The 22,071-nt window shown below is 42.6% G+C and overlaps 1 protein-coding gene across 6 annotated transcripts in view; it reads right to left on the reverse strand.

Moving 5' to 3' along the window:
• Positions 1–22,071, reverse strand: part of LOC106611509 (protocadherin-19) — a 90,227-nt gene that overhangs the window by 42,506 nt on the left and 25,650 nt on the right. For all 6 annotated transcript variants that reach the window (XM_014211789.3, XM_014211788.3, XM_014211785.3 and 3 more), the window contains exon 3: positions 744–799. In XM_014211789.3, coding sequence (XP_014067264.1) covers positions 744–799 — 56 coding nt within the window. The remainder of the gene's footprint in view (positions 1–743; positions 800–22,071) is intronic.

Below are 22,071 nucleotides of genomic sequence, written 5' to 3' on the forward strand. Positions count from 1 at the left end.
GGACGGCCTCAAACAAAGGGAGGTTGGAATGTTCCATAGCTGCAGGTAAAAAGTGAGAAATTATAGGCCTGGCCGCAAAAAAATAAATAAAATTGCTGCAGGGCGTTATTAGAGTTGTCTACACTACCCCGCCGGAACCACGAGCTCACCTTATATCCTGCTTCAGGTGGACTCAGGAATGCACCATTAGTCCCATATCTCACAAAGATAACCTTTATGCTCTGCTCAATGTTCTCAAAATGGGCGACTCAAATTAACTTAATTATTGGTACTTTGGTAATAGCATTGAGCTGATGTATTTTTTTACACACTGAGATCCAACTGTGCTACGAACCTCTTGCAATATTGAAATCACATTCCCGGCCAAAATTCTATTTGATTTCTTTAATCTTATTCATGATGTGTAAGTCGTTTTACGAGCTGTGTTTTAGCAGAAGTTTTTCATATTGCTCAACGTGTCTTGATTTTTTTTTTTATGGGAATGGATGGAATTATTCATGAATGTTAAAATACGTGCTTTGAAGATGCAGACTTGAAAAATGTACCTAATATAGTAGTGAGGGATCATTTTAGAGTCTAATTCCAAATTAGATTATTGATTGTGTGAATTTGTAGTGAATACACAGAACAAACACTGGTTTTCACAACATGCACACTCATGCATTTGCAGCCCATAGCATCAGACAATTACGGATCACAACGGGTGATAGCGGAAAATATCAAATTGCCTAATCAAGACATACCTTTTGATAAGATGTGCTCGGCTGTTCACATAGCTGGAGTCGACATAATTATCCGTCTGTAACAGAAGATTGGGGGGAGGAGGGGGAAGAGGGGGAGGAAAGTAGAGAAAAAAACAGAAGAGATGCATTTAATTTCGTAGGGAACCAAATAATGTTACAACGGCAATTGCCTTTCAATAGAAGTGTTATTTTACACAAAGTGAGCGAGCCTCAGCTTTCAAAAGGTGGAAGCCATTCTCTTTCAAAGTACCTACACGGAGACAAGGAGAGAGAGAGAAAGAGAGAGAGGGCCTGCTAGGAGCTGAGAGAACTAAGGAGAGTGCTGCAGTGAGCAGAGACACTCCTCCATCCCTCCGACAGTCCTCTCCATCCCTCCATCAGACCAAAGTCATAGAAATGTGATCATTAGGGATGACAGTGCATCATGCAGAGAGATAAGATGATGGAGAGAAGGAAGAAAAGTTTCCCTTTTTCTCCTCTCCAAATCTCTCTCTTTTCTCCTCAACCTTTTTGAGTAGATCTGAATCTATAAATACGAAATAACTAAAAGTGTAAGAGAAGAAGAAATTGAGAGCGTACCAGGTTGAATCTTAACTTTTAGCAATTGCAGATTAAAAGCAAGCATGGAGGAATCTGCATACGATGGATCTCTGACCCACATAGTTCAAAGGCATTGTGCATCATTCTTGGAGAGGGGAGTTATGACAGGGGAGAGAAGGTACATTGAGATGTCCCCTCGTGTCTGGTGAGCATCTACTCAGTCAAAGGCATTCTGTATTCAACGTAAAAATAAAATCCCCCAACGTTTATAGAAAGACTGTTATAGTAAGTTAGACAGGAGAGTGACAGGGGAGAGAGGGGACATAGAACAGGAAGTCCCTTGTGCCTGGCCAACATCCAAACACGCCCAGATAACATGTCAAGAGGGTATCAAAGGCACTCTCAAAGGACTTCCCCAGCCTGCCCATGAAAACTCCATGATCCGACCCTTTCAACATACTTTGATGCAGGTGTTTTCCTGTGGGAAGAGGGAGAAAAGGACATCACTCCTCTTAAATTCCACTCTCATAGACTCATGATATGCTAGCTCAGATAAAGGATAAGGGATAGGGGGATAGTCAATGGCTCACATCCGGTGATGAAGTGTTACCTCTGACAAAAGAGTCACCCCTATGATAAGAAATGGTAATGTAGGCGGTGGCACGAACTCACTGATTATCAAATGAGGGACAATATTTGCCAGCTCGGTCCTGCTGTTCAGGGGAGCGGGAAGCCGTGTGCGATGGTGAGGCAGGGTGACCAAATGCATTTGTGTAAAAAAATGTAGCTTGTTAGCTGGTGATGGGGTTGGCTTTTTTGAAAAGTGAAACCCTTCCCCAATCCCCACCCTATTTATTCCAACCTGTGTAGGTTGAGGCAGAAACCATAATGTAAAACCACAATGTAAAAGGGAGAGAGAGCGAGAGAGAGGCTTTTGATGCTTTTTATTGAGACATCCTGACTTAAACAGCCTATGAAACATCCCCCCCACCCCTCATTAAAAAAGCAAGAGTGTGTGAGAGAGAGGGGAAAGAGAGGCAGAAGACAAGAATTTAGATGCAACACTAGCCCTTGTGTTCTTGTATGTTGATGTGGCCTTTAAAAGGCACTACACAAGAGCAAGGAGGCAGGCTGAGCCTGGTCTCAGAGCAAAATGTATTATATTTTACTAAAATCTGTGCCAGTTCAATTAGTATGATATGTTAAGTTACATTATTTGACCTGTTTAGTATGACATATACAGTATTCAATTTGACTGCATTAGTATGATATGTTACATTTGGTATGTTTACATAAGACAGTGAGTTACTTTTTTGTAAGATGGCACCGGCAGATATGGAAGCTCTGCTTCTAGCTCCTAAGCAACTTTGCAGTATTTCATTTTTTTTCGCTTTCAGTTTTGCACGAAGGCTGCCATCAATCCACGGTTTCTGGTTGGGGAAGGTTTTAATAGTCGCCGTGGGTACAACATCACCGATGCACTTGCTAATAAACTCGCTCACCGAATCAGCGTATACATCAATGTTGTTGTTCGACGCTATCTGGAACATATCCCAGTCCAAGTGATCGAAGCAATCTTGCGTTGAACAGACTTGGGCACGGGCGTTTCCTGTTTCTGTCTATAGGCTGGGAGCAACAAAATGGAGTCGTGGTCATGGAGTCGTGGCCTTATTATAATTAAGATTATAATCGAAGAGAATTCTCTTGGTAGAAAATATGGTTGGCATTTGATTGTAAGGAATTCTCGGTCAGGTGAACAAAATGACTTGAGTTCCTGTATGTTGTTATGATCACACCACGACTCGTTAAATCATAAGGCATACACCCCGCCCTTCTTCTTACCAGAGAGATGTCTGTTTCTGTCGGCGCGATGCGTGAATAAACCAGGTGGCTGTACCGACTCTGATAACGTATCCCGAGTGAGCCATGTTTCCGTGAAATAGAGAATGTTGCAATCTCTGATGTTTCTCTGGAAGGAAACCCTTGCTCGGATTTCGTCTACATTGGCGAGTAGTATACTTGGGAGCCGTGGGTGATGTGCCCGTCTACGGAGCCTGACCAGAAGACCGCTCCGTCTGCGCCTTCTGCAGCGCCGTTGTTTTGGGTCGCCTGCTGGGATCCGATCCTGGATGTCCTGGATGGTGGACCAAACAGAGGATCCGCTTCGGGAAAGTCGTATTCCTGGTCATAATGTTGGTAAGTTGACGTTGCTCTTATATCCAATAGTTCCTCCCGGCTGTATGTAATAAGACTTAAGATTTCCTGGGGTAACAGTGTAAGAAATAATACATTAAAAAACAAAATACTAGCCGGCTTCCACCCGGTTACGCAATCCTGCACCTAAGAGGCTGCTTCCCTATATATACATAGACTTGGAATTCCTGGCCACTTTTAATAATGGAACTGTTGTCACTTTAATAATGTTTATATACTGTATTCTATTCTACTGTATTTTAGTCAATGCCACTCCGACATTGCTCAATCTAATATTTATGTATTTCTTAATTCCATTCTTTTACTTTTAGATTTGTGTGTATTGCTGTGAATTGTTAGATACTACTGCACTGTTGGAGGTAGGAACACAAGCATTTTGCTACACCCACAATAACATCTGTTAATTATGTGTATGTCACCAACAAAATTTTATTTGGATTTGATTTAGAGCAAAAGCGAAAGCAGGGTGGTTGGTCGCGAATGTCTAGCAACCGAAAGGTTGTGTGTTTGAATCTCATCACAGACAACTTTAGCATTTCAGCTAATTAGCAACCACTTACATTTGAGCGACTTTGCATGTTAGCTAAGCCATCCCGTTACCTTAACCCTAACATTAACTGTTGACCTACAAAAGCAGTCAAACGCAACATATAATCCTAAAGCAGTCAAACATAGCACATGAATGTAGTAAATCATACTTCCTAAAGCAGTCAAAAGGAGCATCATAATAAGCGGGTGACCGGGCTACCTACAGTGGCTTGCAAAAGTATTCACCCCCCTTGGCATTTTTCCTATTTTGTTGCCTTAGACCCTGGAATTAAAATATATTTTTTTGGGGGGGGGGGGGTTGTATCATTTGATTTACACAACATGCCTACCACTTTGAAGATTCAAATATGTTATATTGGGAAACAAAAATGAAACAAGACAGAAAAAATTGAAAACTTGACCGCGCATAACTATTCACCCCCCCAAAGTCAATACTTTGTAGAACCACCTTTTGCGGCAATTACAGCTGCAAGTCTCTTGGGGTAGGTCTCTGTAAGCTTGGCACATCTACCCACTGGGATTTTTGCCCATTCTTCAAGGCAAAACTTCTCCAGCTCCTTCAAGTTGGATGGGTTCCGCTGGTGTACAGCAATCTTTAAGTCATACTACAGATTCTCAATTGGATTGGGCTTTAGAACTTTTTGAGGATCTGAGGGGCCATGCATCTCAAGGGAGAAGCGGTGCTGTCGTGCCCTCTTCACAAGTGTGTGGGTGTGTGTGGAACATGTTATTAATTCAGTGGTGATGTGAACACCGAAGAACTTGAAACTCTCGACCCACTCCACTACAGCCCCATGGATGTGGATTGGGGCATGCTCGCCACTCCATTTCCTGTAGTCCCCGCTCAGCTTCTTTGTTTTGCTGTTGTTGAGGGAGATGTTGTTGTCCTGGCACCACACTGCCAGGTCTCTGACCACTGTTGTGTCATCAGCAAACTTGATGATGGTATTGGAGTCTTGCGTGGTAGTCATGGGTAAACAGGGAGTATAAGAGGGGACTAAGCACACACCCCTGAGGGGCCTGTGTTGATGGACAGCGTGGCAGATGTGTTGTTGCCTACCCTCACCGCCTGGAGGCGGCACATCAGGAAGTCCAGGATTCAGGACTTCCTGACGGGTCCAGGACTTCCTGACGGACTGCCCCCAGGCGGTGAGAGTAGCCAACAACACATTCGCTACGCTGACCATCAACATAGGGGCCACTCATGGGTGTGTGCTTAATTAATGCTCGGGAAATGCATGTCTGTGTTTGTTTTACTCTTTAGTAGCCCTGCCATTTTCTCTCCTAGCTTCAAGGACAAACACAATGCGATCAAATATATAATAATGGCATCAGCGCTAGCATTGTTCCCTGAGGAACTCGCAAGCCGAAACCCACCAGCTTTAGCAATGTACTGTACTATGGATTAAAGAAGTACTAAGTATTGTTGAAATATCACGTTCCCCCCAACAACTTACATACTAATATATCAGCTATACTGCAATGGTTAAATGTCAATATTTTGACATATTACAATGAGACCAATGTAAATCAGAGTGGTAATTTTGGTTGAAATATCATGTTCCCCCCAGCAATATAAGTCACAGTTGTTATTGTGGTTGAAATATGTTGTTTCCTCCACCCCCTCTGTCCACTAGACAAGGCCCGCCAAAATACCTCAATCACTGACCAAATAAGGCCACTGTTTGTCGTCTCACCTCCACACCGGCTAATTACATCCGTAACAAGATAATATTGTAATTAGCGAGGACGGCGGGGCAGGCGGCCTCCTGATTGCATCGTCATCTCACAAATTTCAATCTTAACTCATTAAACCTTAACTCATTGTTATCAAGGAGATCATTTGTAAAAAGCTATTTTGATTAGCATTTTATTAGCTGCCCTTAACTCATCTGTAATTATTGTTGATAGTTATTTTGTGGTTGGATGTGTATGCACTGTACATAGACATATATTGTATCGTGTGTTTTTTTTGGTGGAGCGTGCCACCTGTGCTCCACTTTTGTCCCAGTAAGCACTCACTATAATGCCTGGATCACAGAAATATAATGATTTTATTATATTTCTATGGCCAGGATTTCCATCTAGCCCGGGCATTCAGTGAGAGGCTAATGAACGTGCATGGCGGGAGTAACAAGGGGAAAACTTAATATACATTTCCTGATAAATCTCACTCTGGCTCAAGCCCTGTAATTGGTTTGGAATAGTAAGCTCAGCGTTGAGTGTTGTCAATCCCCCTGGGAGTAGCGATGGTGGGAGGGATGATGCTTAGGCACCATATTGGTTTAGTAGTCTACACACTGGGCTACATCATCAGGACTGCATTTCCCCAAATGCACTGCTCTGTGTTCATCACAGGTCATCCTATTGTAATCCCTTAAAGACACCCTAATGCCCCCTTATATTCTTCTAGGTTTTCTGCCCTTATATTGATTTGACCTGCTATTCAACTGTACAGTAGAGTAGCTTCAATGGACCTGTGCTCCGCCAAGGGACTCTAGTTATCAGTAAAATCAGAGCAGCATTAAATCGAGCACATTTTCTTTATTATCACATAGTCAATGGCAATGAGCGAACACAAATCAGAAAAGGGCACAAACTTGCTTACTGCGTTCATGAGGAGGCACTCTGGAGAGGGCTTTTTTGAGGGAGAATACGGGCAGATAAATTAGCAGGGCGGCTTCCTGTAAAGAAATGCCCTCCGCCCCCGTCCGCCTTTATCTATCTGACCAACTTTAAAAAGCGGAGGAGGAAATGTCGATATTTCTTGCTCTGAGATCGAGTTTCAGGCCGATGGAGGACGAGGAGAGACTTTCTTAACTATCGCTAGGCCACCGCAAATGGCTACTTAATCAAGTTGGACAATGTGTTGTTGTGATCTGAGTGGCCCCAGTTTGACAGCCAGAGTCACTCTATCCCTATAATTATTGTTCCGTTTCATCTGGAGAAGAGGAGGAGAGGAGGGTTAGAGCGTTTGGGGGAGTAAAAAAGAAGATGGGTCGAATGAAAGTGGTGAACGAGGGAGGGTACAAGGGAGGGGGGAGATAGGTGAGTCTTCTCTTTCTACTCACCCTCTAGCCCCAGCCCTAAGGCCTCCCCTTTCCCCTTCTCTCTTCCTCCCTCTTTTTCTCCCATGACAGGGGCACTAGTGGGATCCTCCTCGGTGACACTCTTTCTGCCGCAGCAGAGAGAGGAAAAGCAATCTCCTCGCTTAGTGTCTGCCATGAGATTTGATTTACCTTCCTACCTAGCGTGACAATAGGTATTCATTGTATATGGCAGTGGAGAGGGGCACCCAGTGTGTGATTGTTTGTGTGTGTGTAGGAGAGGACGGGTTGGGAGCAGACACAAGCACCAGGCAAGTTCTGGAGTTGTCGGGAAAATAGAAGAAAAAAATGAGAGGAAAAAATCTTGACACAACATCACAATTTTGATTTCTTTTTTTTTTAAATCTCCGCCGAGGCCCGATATATCAACCAATACAATTAAACTTGCATTTACAGAGGAGGGATTTATTGACTAATTGAAGCGGCACGCTTAAAACTCAAATTATTAATTATCGTGCCGTGTCCTTGTTTTCAGCGCCATAGGTAAAACTCTGATTAGTTTTCCATTTAAATGACTAAAACCTTGCACAAATGTAGTTGGAATGGAAGAAGTGAGTTAGTGGTGGTAGACAAAAACATGTTTGGAAAAATAAGCGCTGGGAAAAATAAGGTCTGGAAAGAGGAACGCTCAATGCCTGTCGTGGATGCAGGCCTCTAATCATGTCAAGTTGTTCTGCAGAAACACTCAGCTGAGGCTGTATCAATTAAGTGAGCCACACAGCCTCTGGCTACACCATTCCCTCTGTAGGCTGCTAAATATGAAAATAGCTCACAATATCATCAGCATAGAAAAAAACACAAAGTCCCACGATTAAAACGGACTGAATTTTCATGCCTGATTTGGTCTTTCACACTCTTAAGTCTGCAGTCTTGAGTCATCTTATAGTGGGGCTTACTCATACGGTCCCTTGAGTCCTGGGAAGGAAATGTTACCCATAATGAGCCATGTTGTTTCTATACTCTTCCCCAGGAAGGGGTCAGATAGTAGGGCTCAGTGAGCGAGGGGGGGGGGGGGCAGAAGGAAAGCTTAGTGTCTGAAGAAGCATCTGTTTACACACGTATGTATTCCTCCTTGTATAATGCTTCAGTGCTTCAGCTGCAGAGGAGATGCTGTTTGTGTGTGTGGTGTGTGTGTGTGTGTGTGTGTGTGTGTGTGTGTGTGTGTGTGTGTGTGTGTGTGTGTGTGTGTGTGTGTGTGTGTGTGTGTGTGTAGCCTATCATCCCACACCCCACTCTTGCACATTCCGAGAAACGCTCACCCATAAGCCTCTCACACTCTCTCTGTCACGCACGTCTTTCTCTCTTTCCAAAAAATGCTGCTCTGACAAACTCTGATTTGCATGCTTGCGCTGGTGCCCCCGCCACAACTGCTACTGCTAACACGGCCGCCACACCAGACCTGCCACTGTATAACCCACTTCTCTAACCAGCTCGGCTTCGCGCTGTGTGGCACTACCCATGACAGCACGCCAGATCAGCACAGTACCTGCTAGGAGTGGGATTTATGCAGCATTTACCAACGGGAGAGGGTAGAAATGCTCAACTAGCCTGTATGGGGTTGACAATATCCTCACATTCACCACTCTCCTCCTATTTCCCAACACACACACACACACCTATAGAATGTCCTATAGATCCTCTACATCTGCTAGATTATAGATGTCCCTTTTCCCAGCCAGGAGGCTCAACCAGTAAACAGGGGCGAAAAAGAGCCCAAGGTACCACACCCATGGAGCTAGTGGATGAGATTACACATTCCATTTCTGGAGCCCTCCCCATGATAAATATGAGGGAGTTATTACCATTTAATATCAATCGGCAAACTCTAATTACGGCCGATCCATCGTCACAATTGGGCACGTGTAAAGTTCTCAGCATCATTTCACTTCATCACCTGTCAATTCAGCCCCCAAACTCAATTTGCCCCAATTTGGAATCAAACGTATTATGAAAGTGAGTGACTTTTTGCGAGTAGTGAATGTAGTAATGGCTTTCTGAAAGCAGGTCTAAGAAATGCATTTTCCCCATTTTTTGTGTCTGCAGGCACTGTGGTAGTGCTACTATGTTCACACAGAGTCTGTGTCCCAAACGGCACTCTATTCCCTATATAGTACACTACTTTTGACCTGGGCCCATAGGGCTCTGGCCATAAGTAATGTACTATGCAGGGAATAGGTTGCCATTTGGGTCACAATCACAGAAACATTAATAGCAGACAGAGTGAATCAAACACTATCACACAACTTCCCTTGACCACGTGTTGGTGTCGTTGGCATTGTTTGTACCCAACTATACAACCCATCCGCCGAGGGAGGAAACACAATGAAACAGATATGTCAACACAATGCTCCTACTTCCTGATTCCAGTCTTTCTCTCTTTCAGTCTCTTTCTCTCTGCCTTCCCATGTGAAACGGAACAAATATTTTCTGACATTCTGTTCATAAACAATTGCCAACTGCTTGTTTTAATAAACTGAGGAAAAGAAAAGACAACGGTGTGTGGATACTTTTTGAGTACTTTTTTCCTGCCTTGGCATCTGTAGTTACAAAGAGCGAGAGAGGAGGAGGTTCTCATGCCCTTGAGTTTTGAACCAGCAATAATGTAATAGCCTCAATAGCCAAGCCCAGGCTATAACATCCCAGTCAGGCCCTTATAGGCATCATCTCCTTCGGCTCCATTTGTGTACGAGTGAGTGGAGATGTGATTAATTATACATACATTAATAGCAACAGTATTCATAATTCATGAGGATGCCAAACGTTAACGCTACTTTCCCTCCTTTTCAGTGTGATTAAAATATTTTAAATAATAGGCCCACGTCGAGATGTCTGTTGCTGCATTCTGGAGGACGGGGCTGAGAGTGTTGGTTTTAGCCTGGTCTTGTTGGTGTTGTTATTGTTGTCTTACTAGAGAGAAGCATTGTTCTAGCCCACCGCACCCTTGTTTCTAAGTGTCAGTCAGAGAGAGTCGGAGAGGAGCGGAATGGCACCTGTGTTGTGCTTTGTCAGTGTATCTGCCTTTGTGGTAAAATGCAAATGAGACAGAGACAATGTATCCACTGAGAGTAGCAGGCTATCAGTGTAACATCCCGCTCAGTAGATTCACACCACTGACAATAGAGAGAAGGGAGTATGGAGAACTGTGGTTACATTTCACAACTGTGTGTGTCATGACAATATGTGTGTGCCTGTTTGTGTATGTCAGTGTGTGTGTTTTTTTAAAGCTATCTATCTGCCCGTCTGTTTTGAGCGAAATCCTGAAGGAATGCGTCAAGATTAAGATTTGGGGTTTTACATACTAAAAAGGGGAGGGAAAAACTCTTGGCTATCACATACTAGCTTTTTCAAAGGGATAAATAGGCTTACTTTTCTCTTAAGCCTGCGAAACCTAATCAAACTCAAATAGCAGGAACTTCCCCTGAGGCAGTCCCAGGGGATTTTCCTTAATTTGGATGTCAGGATAAAAAAGAAGAAGAAGACAAAACTTTTCACACCCTCATCCCAAACTGGGAAAGTCTGGGACTGGTGGACATTTGCATCGAAATTCTCTGAACAGGCCCTGGAATTCCAGAATGATCAGTGAAAGGAGGTCGGAACATCTAATCAGAAAGTCGAATCCACGCAGATTTCCTCAGTTTTCCATTCTTCCGGTGATAGGTGTGAAACCAGTGTGGTTACTAACCATTTTAGCTTTCCAAGTTAATTAACCTAGTGAGGATTTTGGAGGGCTTCGTCTCAATTGTGGATTTTCTCTGTTCACCAATGTAAAAGGGGAGAGGGGAGACTGTAATTTAATGTTCTTATCATTCCTACCGGTTTTGGTGAACATTACTTCCCTGTCACTAATCCCAAGTCTCAAATAGGAGCCCCTTTGCAGTATCTCTCCCACATTCTTAGGTCTAATAATCCTACATACTTAAAAGTGGCACTGGAAGTAGGCTGAGCTTTCATGATTAACACAGTCAGAAGACATTCAAACTGTGCTCCTTTACACTCTAATGTAAATATACAGTAGAGTAGAAAAATACCTATTGTAGGATACAGTTGTACTAATACAGAATACTACCGTAAAACTTCAATGAAACGCCAAGTGTCAAATTGCATATATAATTATGAAAAATATATAAAAATAGCCTCCTGTCCCTTTTAATAGCCAGGCAACATTATTCAAAAGGCACTCGCACATCTGAGCAATCTTTTTGCAGGTGCATGGCAACAGTTGAACAAGATGAAGGAAAAAGGAAACCGCACACTGCTAGTCAGGCAACGGCACACATAGTGCCTTTATTTATACAGGTTTTTCTCATTGAGATAACATCTCTGGACCAATAGCAGCAGGGGGAACAACGTTTCAGACAAAACAACTTACATTACACTAACACAACATTAAACACAACTATAAACACACATACAGGACAACAAAAACATTTTACGTAAAAAAAACTAAGTCTTGACTAAAAACAGCTGTCCTAAAAACAATTACACTCGATACATCGATCAAGTGTGTAAACTCCACCAACGTAACTAGATCATCAAATTTGAAAATGTTCAGGAGAGAATTCCAGGACCACGGAGCTAAGTAACTAAAACTATTTATACCATGACCTGTTCTAATTTTTGGTACTGTTAGAAGCAAATGAGAATGGGACCGTAATTGATATTTATTTACCGACCTGACTAAAAAAGAACAGAGATAAAATGGCATTTTACCCAATATGGCCTTATAAATCAGTGTATACCAGCCAACGCAAGGTCAATGACAACCAGCCAACAGCGCTGTGGAGATCACAATGATGTGTTAGATGTTGAGGGCTGAGGGCTGCATGATACACTGAATCAAGTGCTCTCAGGGTAGTGGTTGAGGCCTGCATATATATAACATCTCTATTTCAGCAAATAAACGCCTGCTTCAAATAAACACCGGGACTAAATTAATTGTTTATGAGGTTAGCATGAATTATTTACAAGTTTCATTGTTTGATTTATTACATGAAATAATTCACTAATGACAACAACAACAAAAAAGTGAATCATTACATTTTATCACCAGTAAGAAACTGCTAGTCATCGTCTGCTAACAGCTGAGAACTGCTGGCTGACTGGCAAGAATGAAAACAGCCAACAACTTCGAAAGTACAGACCCCTATAAATCGTCAGATTGCCCTCTAGTGGTGGAAGTAAAAACTGCTGAAAATGCACAGTCGACGAGGAGAATAATTATTCTGCCAAGGAAAAGTTTATAAATAAATGTGAGACAGTTTGTAAATGAAATGAAGAAATTGATTAAAATCCTGGAAGTGAATGCTGGAATTAAACAATTAACTATGCAAATGAGCAAAAGCTGTGTGCATTAAGAAAATAGTTGCCTTCTCAAATAGGAGCCTGTCGTGTTCAGTGATTTAAGGAAAATAAATGCCAGAGGCTATTAATTTAGGTTTTACGGTAAGTAGAGTATAGTAATAAGATTCACAGTACAGCTGTGTCACAGGATTGCAAACGACCCAAAAATTGAATATGTACATTATTTAATTATTGGATAAATACTTCCCTATGACATAACATTCGACGTCTCCAGGTCCTATCGGGCGTAGGGAGAGCTATCAATACAAGACAGTGAACATTGTTGTGATCGCTTGACACAACAAAGTGAAGTAATGGTTCATCAGGGGGGCTATATTTCCCCCAAAAATATTTAGCAGGCAGGCGGCTGCCATGTTGGGTTGTCTCTTCAGATTCCACCCCCCCTCTCTCTCTCTATCTCTCTCACTCGCTCTCCCGTCCTCGTCAGACTGACAAGGCATCTTTCGAGACATTTTTGTTGGATTAAAAGCAAATTCATGCTTGATCCAAAAATGTGGTCTGAAGTACCGTATGGATGGTTCACGCAATTGCGGAGCCTCCGGAGGCATAAAGAGGCCAAATTGAGCTACGTACCGCATCGTCGTACTTCTCTCAAATTTTTTAACGACGCGGTAGGTGATGGTAGGAGGTTCTGTATCAACAAAAACAACTTCCCTTCACAACAGCTCTTTGCTGCTCTGCGAAGTGCAAAAAGTATGTTTGCACAGACTTCTGCCGGAGGCTGCATCACGGTAAGTGATGTATGGCAGACGTCGGATTGACCATGCAGCGCCTTTAAGATTTGCGGCAGCTCATTACAGACTGGGGCTCGGCGAGCGGATGCACTCACTCTGAGATGGATTGAGTGGGTCTCGTTATTGACATGCGTTAATCTGACACTTGCTGAAGGATGAGTCACACACACACTGGCTAAGGGAGTAACAGTCCACATACACACACACTCTTTCTCTCTCTGCCTCCAGAGGTTGCGGCTGATTTGGATACAGGTGGAACTTCATCAGTGCTTATTAATCCTTCTAGCCCTGAATACTCACTTAAACAAACCACATTTACACAATGGGCTTGGGCTGGCCACTGTGACAGGAGGGGAGGTGGGGGTGGACTTGATCTAAGGTATGCGTGCAGGTGCGAAGTGCTTCATACACACACACGTCTACACCTACAGTACACAGGTCCCATTCACTCACTCACTCCCATTCCAAAGAAACACACACACACACACACACACACACACACACACACACACACACACACACACACACACACACACACACACACACACACACAGACACTAGCTGTACCACACCACTATGGATGCTCTTTCGTGTCTCAGAAATGAAAGCCTATATATGTGCTCAAAGCACTGAGTGAATGGTGAATATGATAGGGCAGGCTCACTAACTGGTGAATCATAGACGGGGGGGGGGGGGGGTAAATAGAAAGATGGGCATGTATCGGTGGCTGCTAACCACAGCAAGGCTGCTCCAATCACGGCTCCCATCCAGTAATGGAAGGCCCTAGTTAGCTTTGAGCCCCCCTGTTGCCGATGGGGCACATCTGGTCCTAATTTTTCGGATTGGTCTTTCTAGGCAGCTAGCGGTGGGATTGATGGGAGCCACGTTACCACCTCAAGCACATCACTCACACATCTGTACAGCCAGGAGTAGCAGCTTGGTCAACAGGGGCCATGACAGGCTGCCATCAGGTCATCATAGTCATAACAACAACATTCTATCTCTCACAACTCTACAGTGAATGTAATTCACACTGTCATGTTGTTTTAGTTCAACCACCTTATTTCAATAAGCAAATGTCATTTTTTTCCCCGGGAAGCTAATGAATGTAAGTGATAGAATAGAGGAGTCTGCCAATGTTGCCCAATAACATGGCTATAGGAGTGCAAATATTGTAAATATATACATAGGAACATGCATGCACTTAGAGAGAAACATACACACACTTAGAAGAACTCACATACACAACCAACCACCAACATGCACACACACACTCTCAGTGGTGGGGTGGGGGTTCAGCAGCGGCCTGCTGTCATCTCCAGTCAGGGAGCGAACGGTGAGCAGTGGAGCAGCTTGAGAGCGCGGCCAGGGCCAAGAGCGGGCCAGATGCAGCAGGTTTGACCCACTAATTCATGGGGGGGGGGGGGGATTTCAAACCGCTGACAGACACAGGGATTAGCCTAGCCTGCACTGTCTTGATTTAATTTGTATTAGGCCCTGTCTTTGGGGGCAAACAGGTTCTTACAGAGAGAGAGGAAAGCCAGGGCCACTGAAAACAACAACAACAGAAAGCCCGTCTCTCCGGTGCTCCCAAACCCCGTCTCCATACTGCAGTCCTGGAGCCGCGTGGTCTGCTCCACACTGCAGGGAGGCAGGAGTCACCAGGACACAGTGTTCTGATGCCCCTAGCATGCCTGATAGCATCTTGTTTACGGCTTGAATAGGTCTGCTGCCTGTGCTTTACCTCTTTGACATAATGAAATCGCTCGCCTGCCTTTAATACACACCTTGACTTTTGTTCTGCCATTGTAAACAACTTGTCGTAATTGTTGTTGACTTATCAGCTGAGCTGTCTGTGTGTGTAGGTGCATGTGAGTGAAATTGTGCGTGTGTGTGTAATTGCGCGTGTGTGCGTTTGTGTGCACTTACACTGCACACAAACATTCTCAGTGGTTATCTGATGAAAACATATCTTGGGGGTTGATGTTTATCCATTCTGATGCAGATTGGGTGAAGTTAGTCTTTGTCTCAATGCGGCAGCTATGGCAGGATAATGTAATTCATCTTATCCTTATTCATGGCTTCTGATTAACAGGCAATTTTATTCACTGCAGGCTGATGTAGTTTGATATCCTATAGCAGATAGAAGAAACATTCTGTTTACCCCGTAGATATCTAATGTGCTTCTATTTGTAATCTTGGGAATTAATTAAATGAAAAGAGGTAAGAATCTGCACACAATATAATAATTTTACATTCCCCTTTGTCCACGACTGGCGAAGTCGACAGAAGACGACTTACAATGTTAAGCAGAAGAGAGAGAAAAAATGATACTGTGGAGCTGAACTGCGGGCCTAGTAAAATGAAAAGTGAAAAAGCGAGCAGCCGGAGAGTAACAACAGAGAGTAGGCGGAGTACTGGGCTATTCCAGTGAATAAGTAGACATCCTAGCGCCTGACCATCTACAATAGTGTGCTGTGAAAAATATGCCAATGCTGTGTAGCCATCTAGTCTGTTAAAACCCAAAGGCATGATGGTCTAAAAGCCTCCTTTATGTCTTCTCGCTCAGGTGACAGGCTCCATGAGAGCGAGCTAATGTACCATGCACTGGGAAAAGTTATTTTATTACAAGGCAGATCTAAACAACATTAAAGGAAAGAGAGAAAAACCTTGGGAGAGCTACAAATGCATTTGGAGGGTCCTTCTGACAGAAAAAGAAAACACTGTCGGAGATCCTTCATTCGAGACTATCAAGCGGCACTCAGAAAATAGATGCTTTTTCATCCTTCCCTGCTCCTATCGGAAGATATTACGGTGGGAATGTCAAAGAAAGAAAGAGAAAACAGGGGAAGAGAAGTATTATGGTTCTATTTTTTTGATCGCAAGTAGAATAATTGGGCCTCCGACTCTTTACATGAGTAGCACGCCAGCCAAAAGACTGTCCCCGTTCATTCATGTGGGACGCTTTGAAAATATCGCTTCCTGTACTAACCTGCTCACTGTGAGATGCAACAGATCTGACACCTGCGGGAGGCGCTATTCTGACCCTATGTTGATGGGCAATTTCACAAATCTTTGAAAATGCCTCTTTCATACGATCCCATTCTTAAAACATCTATGGCGTGGTGGTGAGGTAGTAGAGATGAAAAAGACAACAATCTGACTCGGTAATAAGGTCATTAGAATGAGCATTACAAAACAATGTTTTCACATTCCTTCTCTGTGTCTGTGTCTCTCTCTCTCTCGTTATTTGGCAGTACATTTTCCCCTCATTTGCATCTAGTATTGTAATGCGTGTACCCAGGCTAATTCGGGCCCTATTACTAATAGCTAATAGCATGATCCTTATTGTTGTTCTAACTATCCATGTTAATGATTGTAACTCTAATTACTATTGCTGTATTACCCAGCTTAACCTATTCCGGGGTGTAGATCACTCGCATTGACGGCAGATCCGTCCCAAATAGCACCCTATTCCCTTTATAGTGCAATACTTTTGCCGGGTGCCCATAGGGCTATGTAGGGAATAGGGTGCCATTTTGGACGTAGACCATGACAAAGCCGGTGAGGAATCGCAGAATTGTCCCTTCGATCAAACCTAATTAGCAGTGTGGTTTATGAGAGAGAGAGAGAGAGAGAGAGAGAGAGAGAGAGAGAGACCGTAAACAAGTATCCACACACAGGAGCACCTTCTATTTCTATCCTGTCTCTTGCGCCCTCTTCGCCCTCCCTCTCACCCAAGACCCAGAGGCTCTCAGGCTGTACCCATGAGGGAACCAGTCCAGCACCTCCTTCCCTCCCTCTCCTTCTCCCTAATGAGATGCATGATGGCTTCGCACTTTCAGACCATCTAAAATAACACATCAGGTGGCAAGTGCTAGATTGGTGCCAATTCCCTTGGCAACTGTGTGACAGCCAGTCAGCCAACCAAAAAACAACACTTCATTAGCAAGGTAGTGAGACAAACAGGCTTAAATTGGAAGAAGACTGCTATCACTCCTATTCCTGCTCCATTTCCTTTAAACAACTCTTCTTTGTTCCTAGATAACACCCAGATCTGTGCGATAGCAACTTCACAGCAGCTATAGTTCACTGAATGTGCTGTGCTTATTAGTGTAGGCTGTAAAAGTAGAGAAATAACAAGATAAACTTTCTGCAAATGTGCTAATTTCAGAATGTCTTTTTGATCCTGTTTGCCTCTGACATTGAAGTATTTACGCATTCCTATTTGGCTTAAATCCGTATTTTCCTTTACATAAACATTCAGGCAGTCATGTCAAATCGAGTAACTAAGTGCGTGTGTTGTATGTGATTATAAAGGCGTAAACCATGCAGCTTAAACAGATCAGCTGGACACGCCATTCTGCTGCTAAATTTAACAGATTGTTTTTACTGCTGTGCTTATTAGCGGCGTAAAATAACACATCACCACCTGGCACCATCTTTTTTAAATAGGGGAGAACAATTAAAAGAAAAACCTCAAAGCCATGAACAAAGAAGAAGATAATCAAGGACCTCAGTCCCCCGAGCCACAGACTGTTCACTTGGCTACCGTCTGACAGACGTCGACAGTACAGGTGCATCAGAGCTAAGACAGAGAGACTAAAAAACAGATTCTATTACCAGGCCATCAGACTGTTGAATAGCCATCACTAGCCGTTTACCAGGTGATGCACACTCACTCACACAAAACACACAAGCTATCACACACACACCTCATACTCACAGAAACATGCACGCACGCACACACACTGTACACAGCCAATGCTGCTGTCCCATGTTAGAGAGACGTGAAACCACAGGACACGTCCTGTTTCACACAGTTTATTTAAATAATGTATTCTCAACATAGCTCATTCCAATACTTCTACTACTGTATATTGCATTTTAGTTACACTGTTTATACAGACTATATATATATATATATATATATATATACTGGGTTCTTGCTTAGTATATCTTGTGTAAATTAATCTGTGTACATACGTATAAATTGCATTTGGATTACTGTTACAGTGCTATTTGGGTTGTTAATTAGATTTGTTCTAACATTTCTTGATAATTATTTTATTTGTATACTTGACTGACATTTTACTGCATTGTCAGGAGCCAGTAACATAAGTGTTTCACTGCACCTGCTATAACATCTGCTAAACTGTGTATGTGACCAATAAACTTTGATTGAAAAGTCATTTCTACAAGAAAAAAAAGTAAATGATCATGTATTTTTTCTATATCAATTGATTTCCTGAAAGGAAACGTGAGTTGTTTACAAAAAAACAAACAGCGGGTGTAAATATAGAGAAATAACAAGATAAACTGCCTGCAAATGTGCTCATTTCTGAATGCTGTTTTATCCTGTTTGCCTCTGACATTTAACTATTTATGCCTTCCCATTTGGGCTTAAATCCATATTTACCTTTTCATTAACGCTCAGGCAATTGTGTCAAATTGAGTTACGAAGTACATGCGTTGAATGTGATTATAAAGGCATACGCCATTCTGCTGCAAAATTTAACAGATTTGACTTACTGCGTTAGTTGTGTGTGTACACGCGTGTGTGTTTACATGATTGTGCTTATATTAAAATCCATATACCTTTTAAACTTCATAGGTAAAAAAAAACTCAAAATTGTGAATATCACGACAATCATTCATATTACTTGTCAGATGGCACATTCGAGATGACACAAATAACACACAAATAAAAACTGCCAACATTCAATGACGTAGCTATCGCTCACCATATTTGAAATGTCGCTGTTAGAATCTTACATCCCAAATGGTACCCTATTACCGATATAGTGCACTACTTTTAACACGAGCTCTATGGGCCCTAGTAAAAGTAGTGCACTAAATAGAGTGTAATTTGGGAGGCAATCAAAGTGTTGAGGGAGGCAGTGATAAGCAGCCCCTTATCCGTTTAAAGACACCACCCGGTAATCCAGCCGAGGGGAAACTGCAGCTTTAAAAGACTTAGTCTGGATTAGGCCTAGTCCTTCCAAATTAAACCAAAAGTCAGTTTTCTAGCCGTTGCTCTTGCAAGCTGCTGCTTTCCCTTGATGGCCTTTGTCCCACCAACCAACCACAACAAGGAAATCGGAAAATGGTTAGGGCTATTATTAGAATATTAAGAATATTCAAATGATATTGCTCTGTTGTCTGACGCTGGCCCCGGACACCCAGGTACTAGGAGGGTCGGCCAAGCCTTGTCCCAACCTAACCCTACCCCTCAGTATTGACCTGTATTGTCACAGGAAAATAATCCTGCAGCAACAGTATTTTAATGTCTTGTCCATAAAGTTGCTTGATTTGTGGTTAGGCATTAGCTGGCCAAAAGCAGGCCACATGAAAAGTACAATATTCTCAATATAACCGTGTGTTAGTGTGGGTTTTCTATGAATTTATGTAAATGACAAAACTCATCTGCATTTCCTGCGGTGCAGGATAATTCTAAGGAACAAAAGAGTGATCAAATTAAGATCCAACATCTGTACATCAACCACGGCTGTGCAGTAGGAAAACAGCAAAAAGCAATGACTTGTAATTTATTCCCACTGATCTCTTCCCACTGCTGGAAAAAAAAGTGAGAGCAATGTGCAAAATCCTTACTCATGCAACTTGTAAAAACCCTGGAGAACACAATGTCTTGACTCATGTCATGACATGCCCAAAATGTAATTATTAGAATCTGATGTGGCTCAGATTAAGACGGTTGTGAGTAAAAACCACATGAACCCCCTTTCCCCTCAACTACATTACAGCTGTATGTGCGTACGTGTGTGTGCTCACTCGTGTGTGCACATGTTGTGTGTGTGTTGGTGTGTGTGTGTGCTATTAATGGCCCTGTCAGGCTGCTTTAGGATAATGATCCCTCAGTGTTAGTGTGATCAGAGCACCTGAACACAACTCCATGGTGACCCTTCTCCCATAGGGAATATTCAATCCCAGTTGTTCTTACAGCAAGCGAAACAAGTCACAATTTCCACTGCCTCCACCAGGGCGGCGCCACTTCCTCCCCAACTCTTTCTCCCGTAAGGCAGGTCTGGCAACAGCTGGAGATCAGATGGGAGTAGGGGAGCTTAAGGCTCCTGCTGTAAGCACTGCACTCAGAACACCCCAGAATGACCCAGCGTGTCAGAGCTCCAGTGCTTTCATTCATTAACTAGGCCACTTGTGCAGCGGGATGTCAAACTTTGGACGTGAGAGGAAACTAAAAGCTTTACTTCTATGGTGTTTCCACCAACACTGGCAGCTGGACCCACGAGCATCGTTTTCTGACTGAGTAATGGTGGTATAGTGATGAACTCACAATCATAGCTTCTATCATTATTAATTGTTTTCTTTTGAGTGCTCAGCTAAGAGTATATAGCCCTATTTAATATACACTACCGTTCAAAAGTTTGGGGTCACTTAGAAATGCCCTTGTTTTTTAAAGAAAATCTCATTTTTTGTCCATTAAAATAACATCAAATTGATCAGAAATACAGTGTAGACATTGGTGATGTTGTAAATGACTATTGTAACTGGAAACAGCTGATTTTTTATGGAATATCTACATAGGTGTACAGAGGCCCATTATCAGCAACCTTCCCTCCTGTGTTCCAATGGCACGATGTTAGCTAATCCAAGTTGATCATTTTAAAAGGCTAATTGATCATTAGAAAACCCTTTTGCAATTATGTTAGCACAGCTGAAAACTATTATTCAAATATTTACACATGTTAAGTTTGCTGAAAATAAACACAGTTGACAGTGAGAAGAAGTTTATTTTTTTGCTGAGTTTATGTATATATATATATATATATATATAAAATAAACATCCTCTCACTGTCAACTGCGTTTTATTTTCAGCAAAGTTAACGTATAAATATTTGTATGAACATGACAAGATTCAACAACTGAGACAAACTGAACAAGTTCCACAGACATTTTTTTTCTGTGGAACTTGTTCAGTTTGTCTCAGTTGTTGAATATATATATATATATATATATATATATATATATATATATATATATATATATATATATATATATATATATATATACACATATATTTACAGGCAGACATTCTTGTCTTTTCAAGTTGACTGCTATCAGTCTACCAAATGTCTGTCTGTCTGTCTGTCTGTGTCGCCTAATCCAAGCAAAACAAATCGGAGAGAAACAATCCCACCTGAATCGTTTTCAGGGAAAACCGGATAATCAAAATACAAAACAGTCGAAACACTGGAGATCTCGTGCAAATCCCTATACCTATAACATCTGCATTCATCTTCATAAACTTTTTAGTCGTCTGTTTTTTTTAATGTAGTATAATATAGTATCCCAGACCCTACCAGTCAATGTACTACATCTATTATCTGAAGTCTCTTTATGGCCAGCAGAATAGAGGATTGCCTGCTCTGGGGCCTTCCAGGCATCATGAATACAAAAGCACTAGAGGCATTAGGGGTCCCACCATCTCTTTAGACAGGGGGACAAAGAGAGGGGAGGAGAGCGAAAGAGGAAAGAAAAGAAGGGAATGTGGGAAGGGGCAGGGGCAAGAGGAAGGGGAAGATGAGAAAGGGAGATAAAGCCCTGAAAAGTAAAGACATTGCGACATGGGATGGAGAAAAGAGGGGAGTAAAGAGAGGAATGAGGGTAGGAGGAGGAAGGGGAGGAAATGAAAGAGAGGGTAGGGCAGGGGAAGATAAGAGACGCACAAGAAAAAGAGATGAGACCCAGAGACAGAAAGATAAAGAGGCATTGTGACGTGGGGTAAAGAGATGCATGTGGGGGTTAGCTCTGAAAGGCCTGTGAGTCCTATGGCCGGTCATAGCC

Source organism: Salmo salar, chromosome 09, assembly GCF_965601325.2.
Source record: "Salmo salar chromosome 09, fSalSal1, whole genome shotgun sequence".
NCBI lineage: Eukaryota > Metazoa > Chordata > Actinopteri > Salmoniformes > Salmonidae > Salmo > Salmo salar.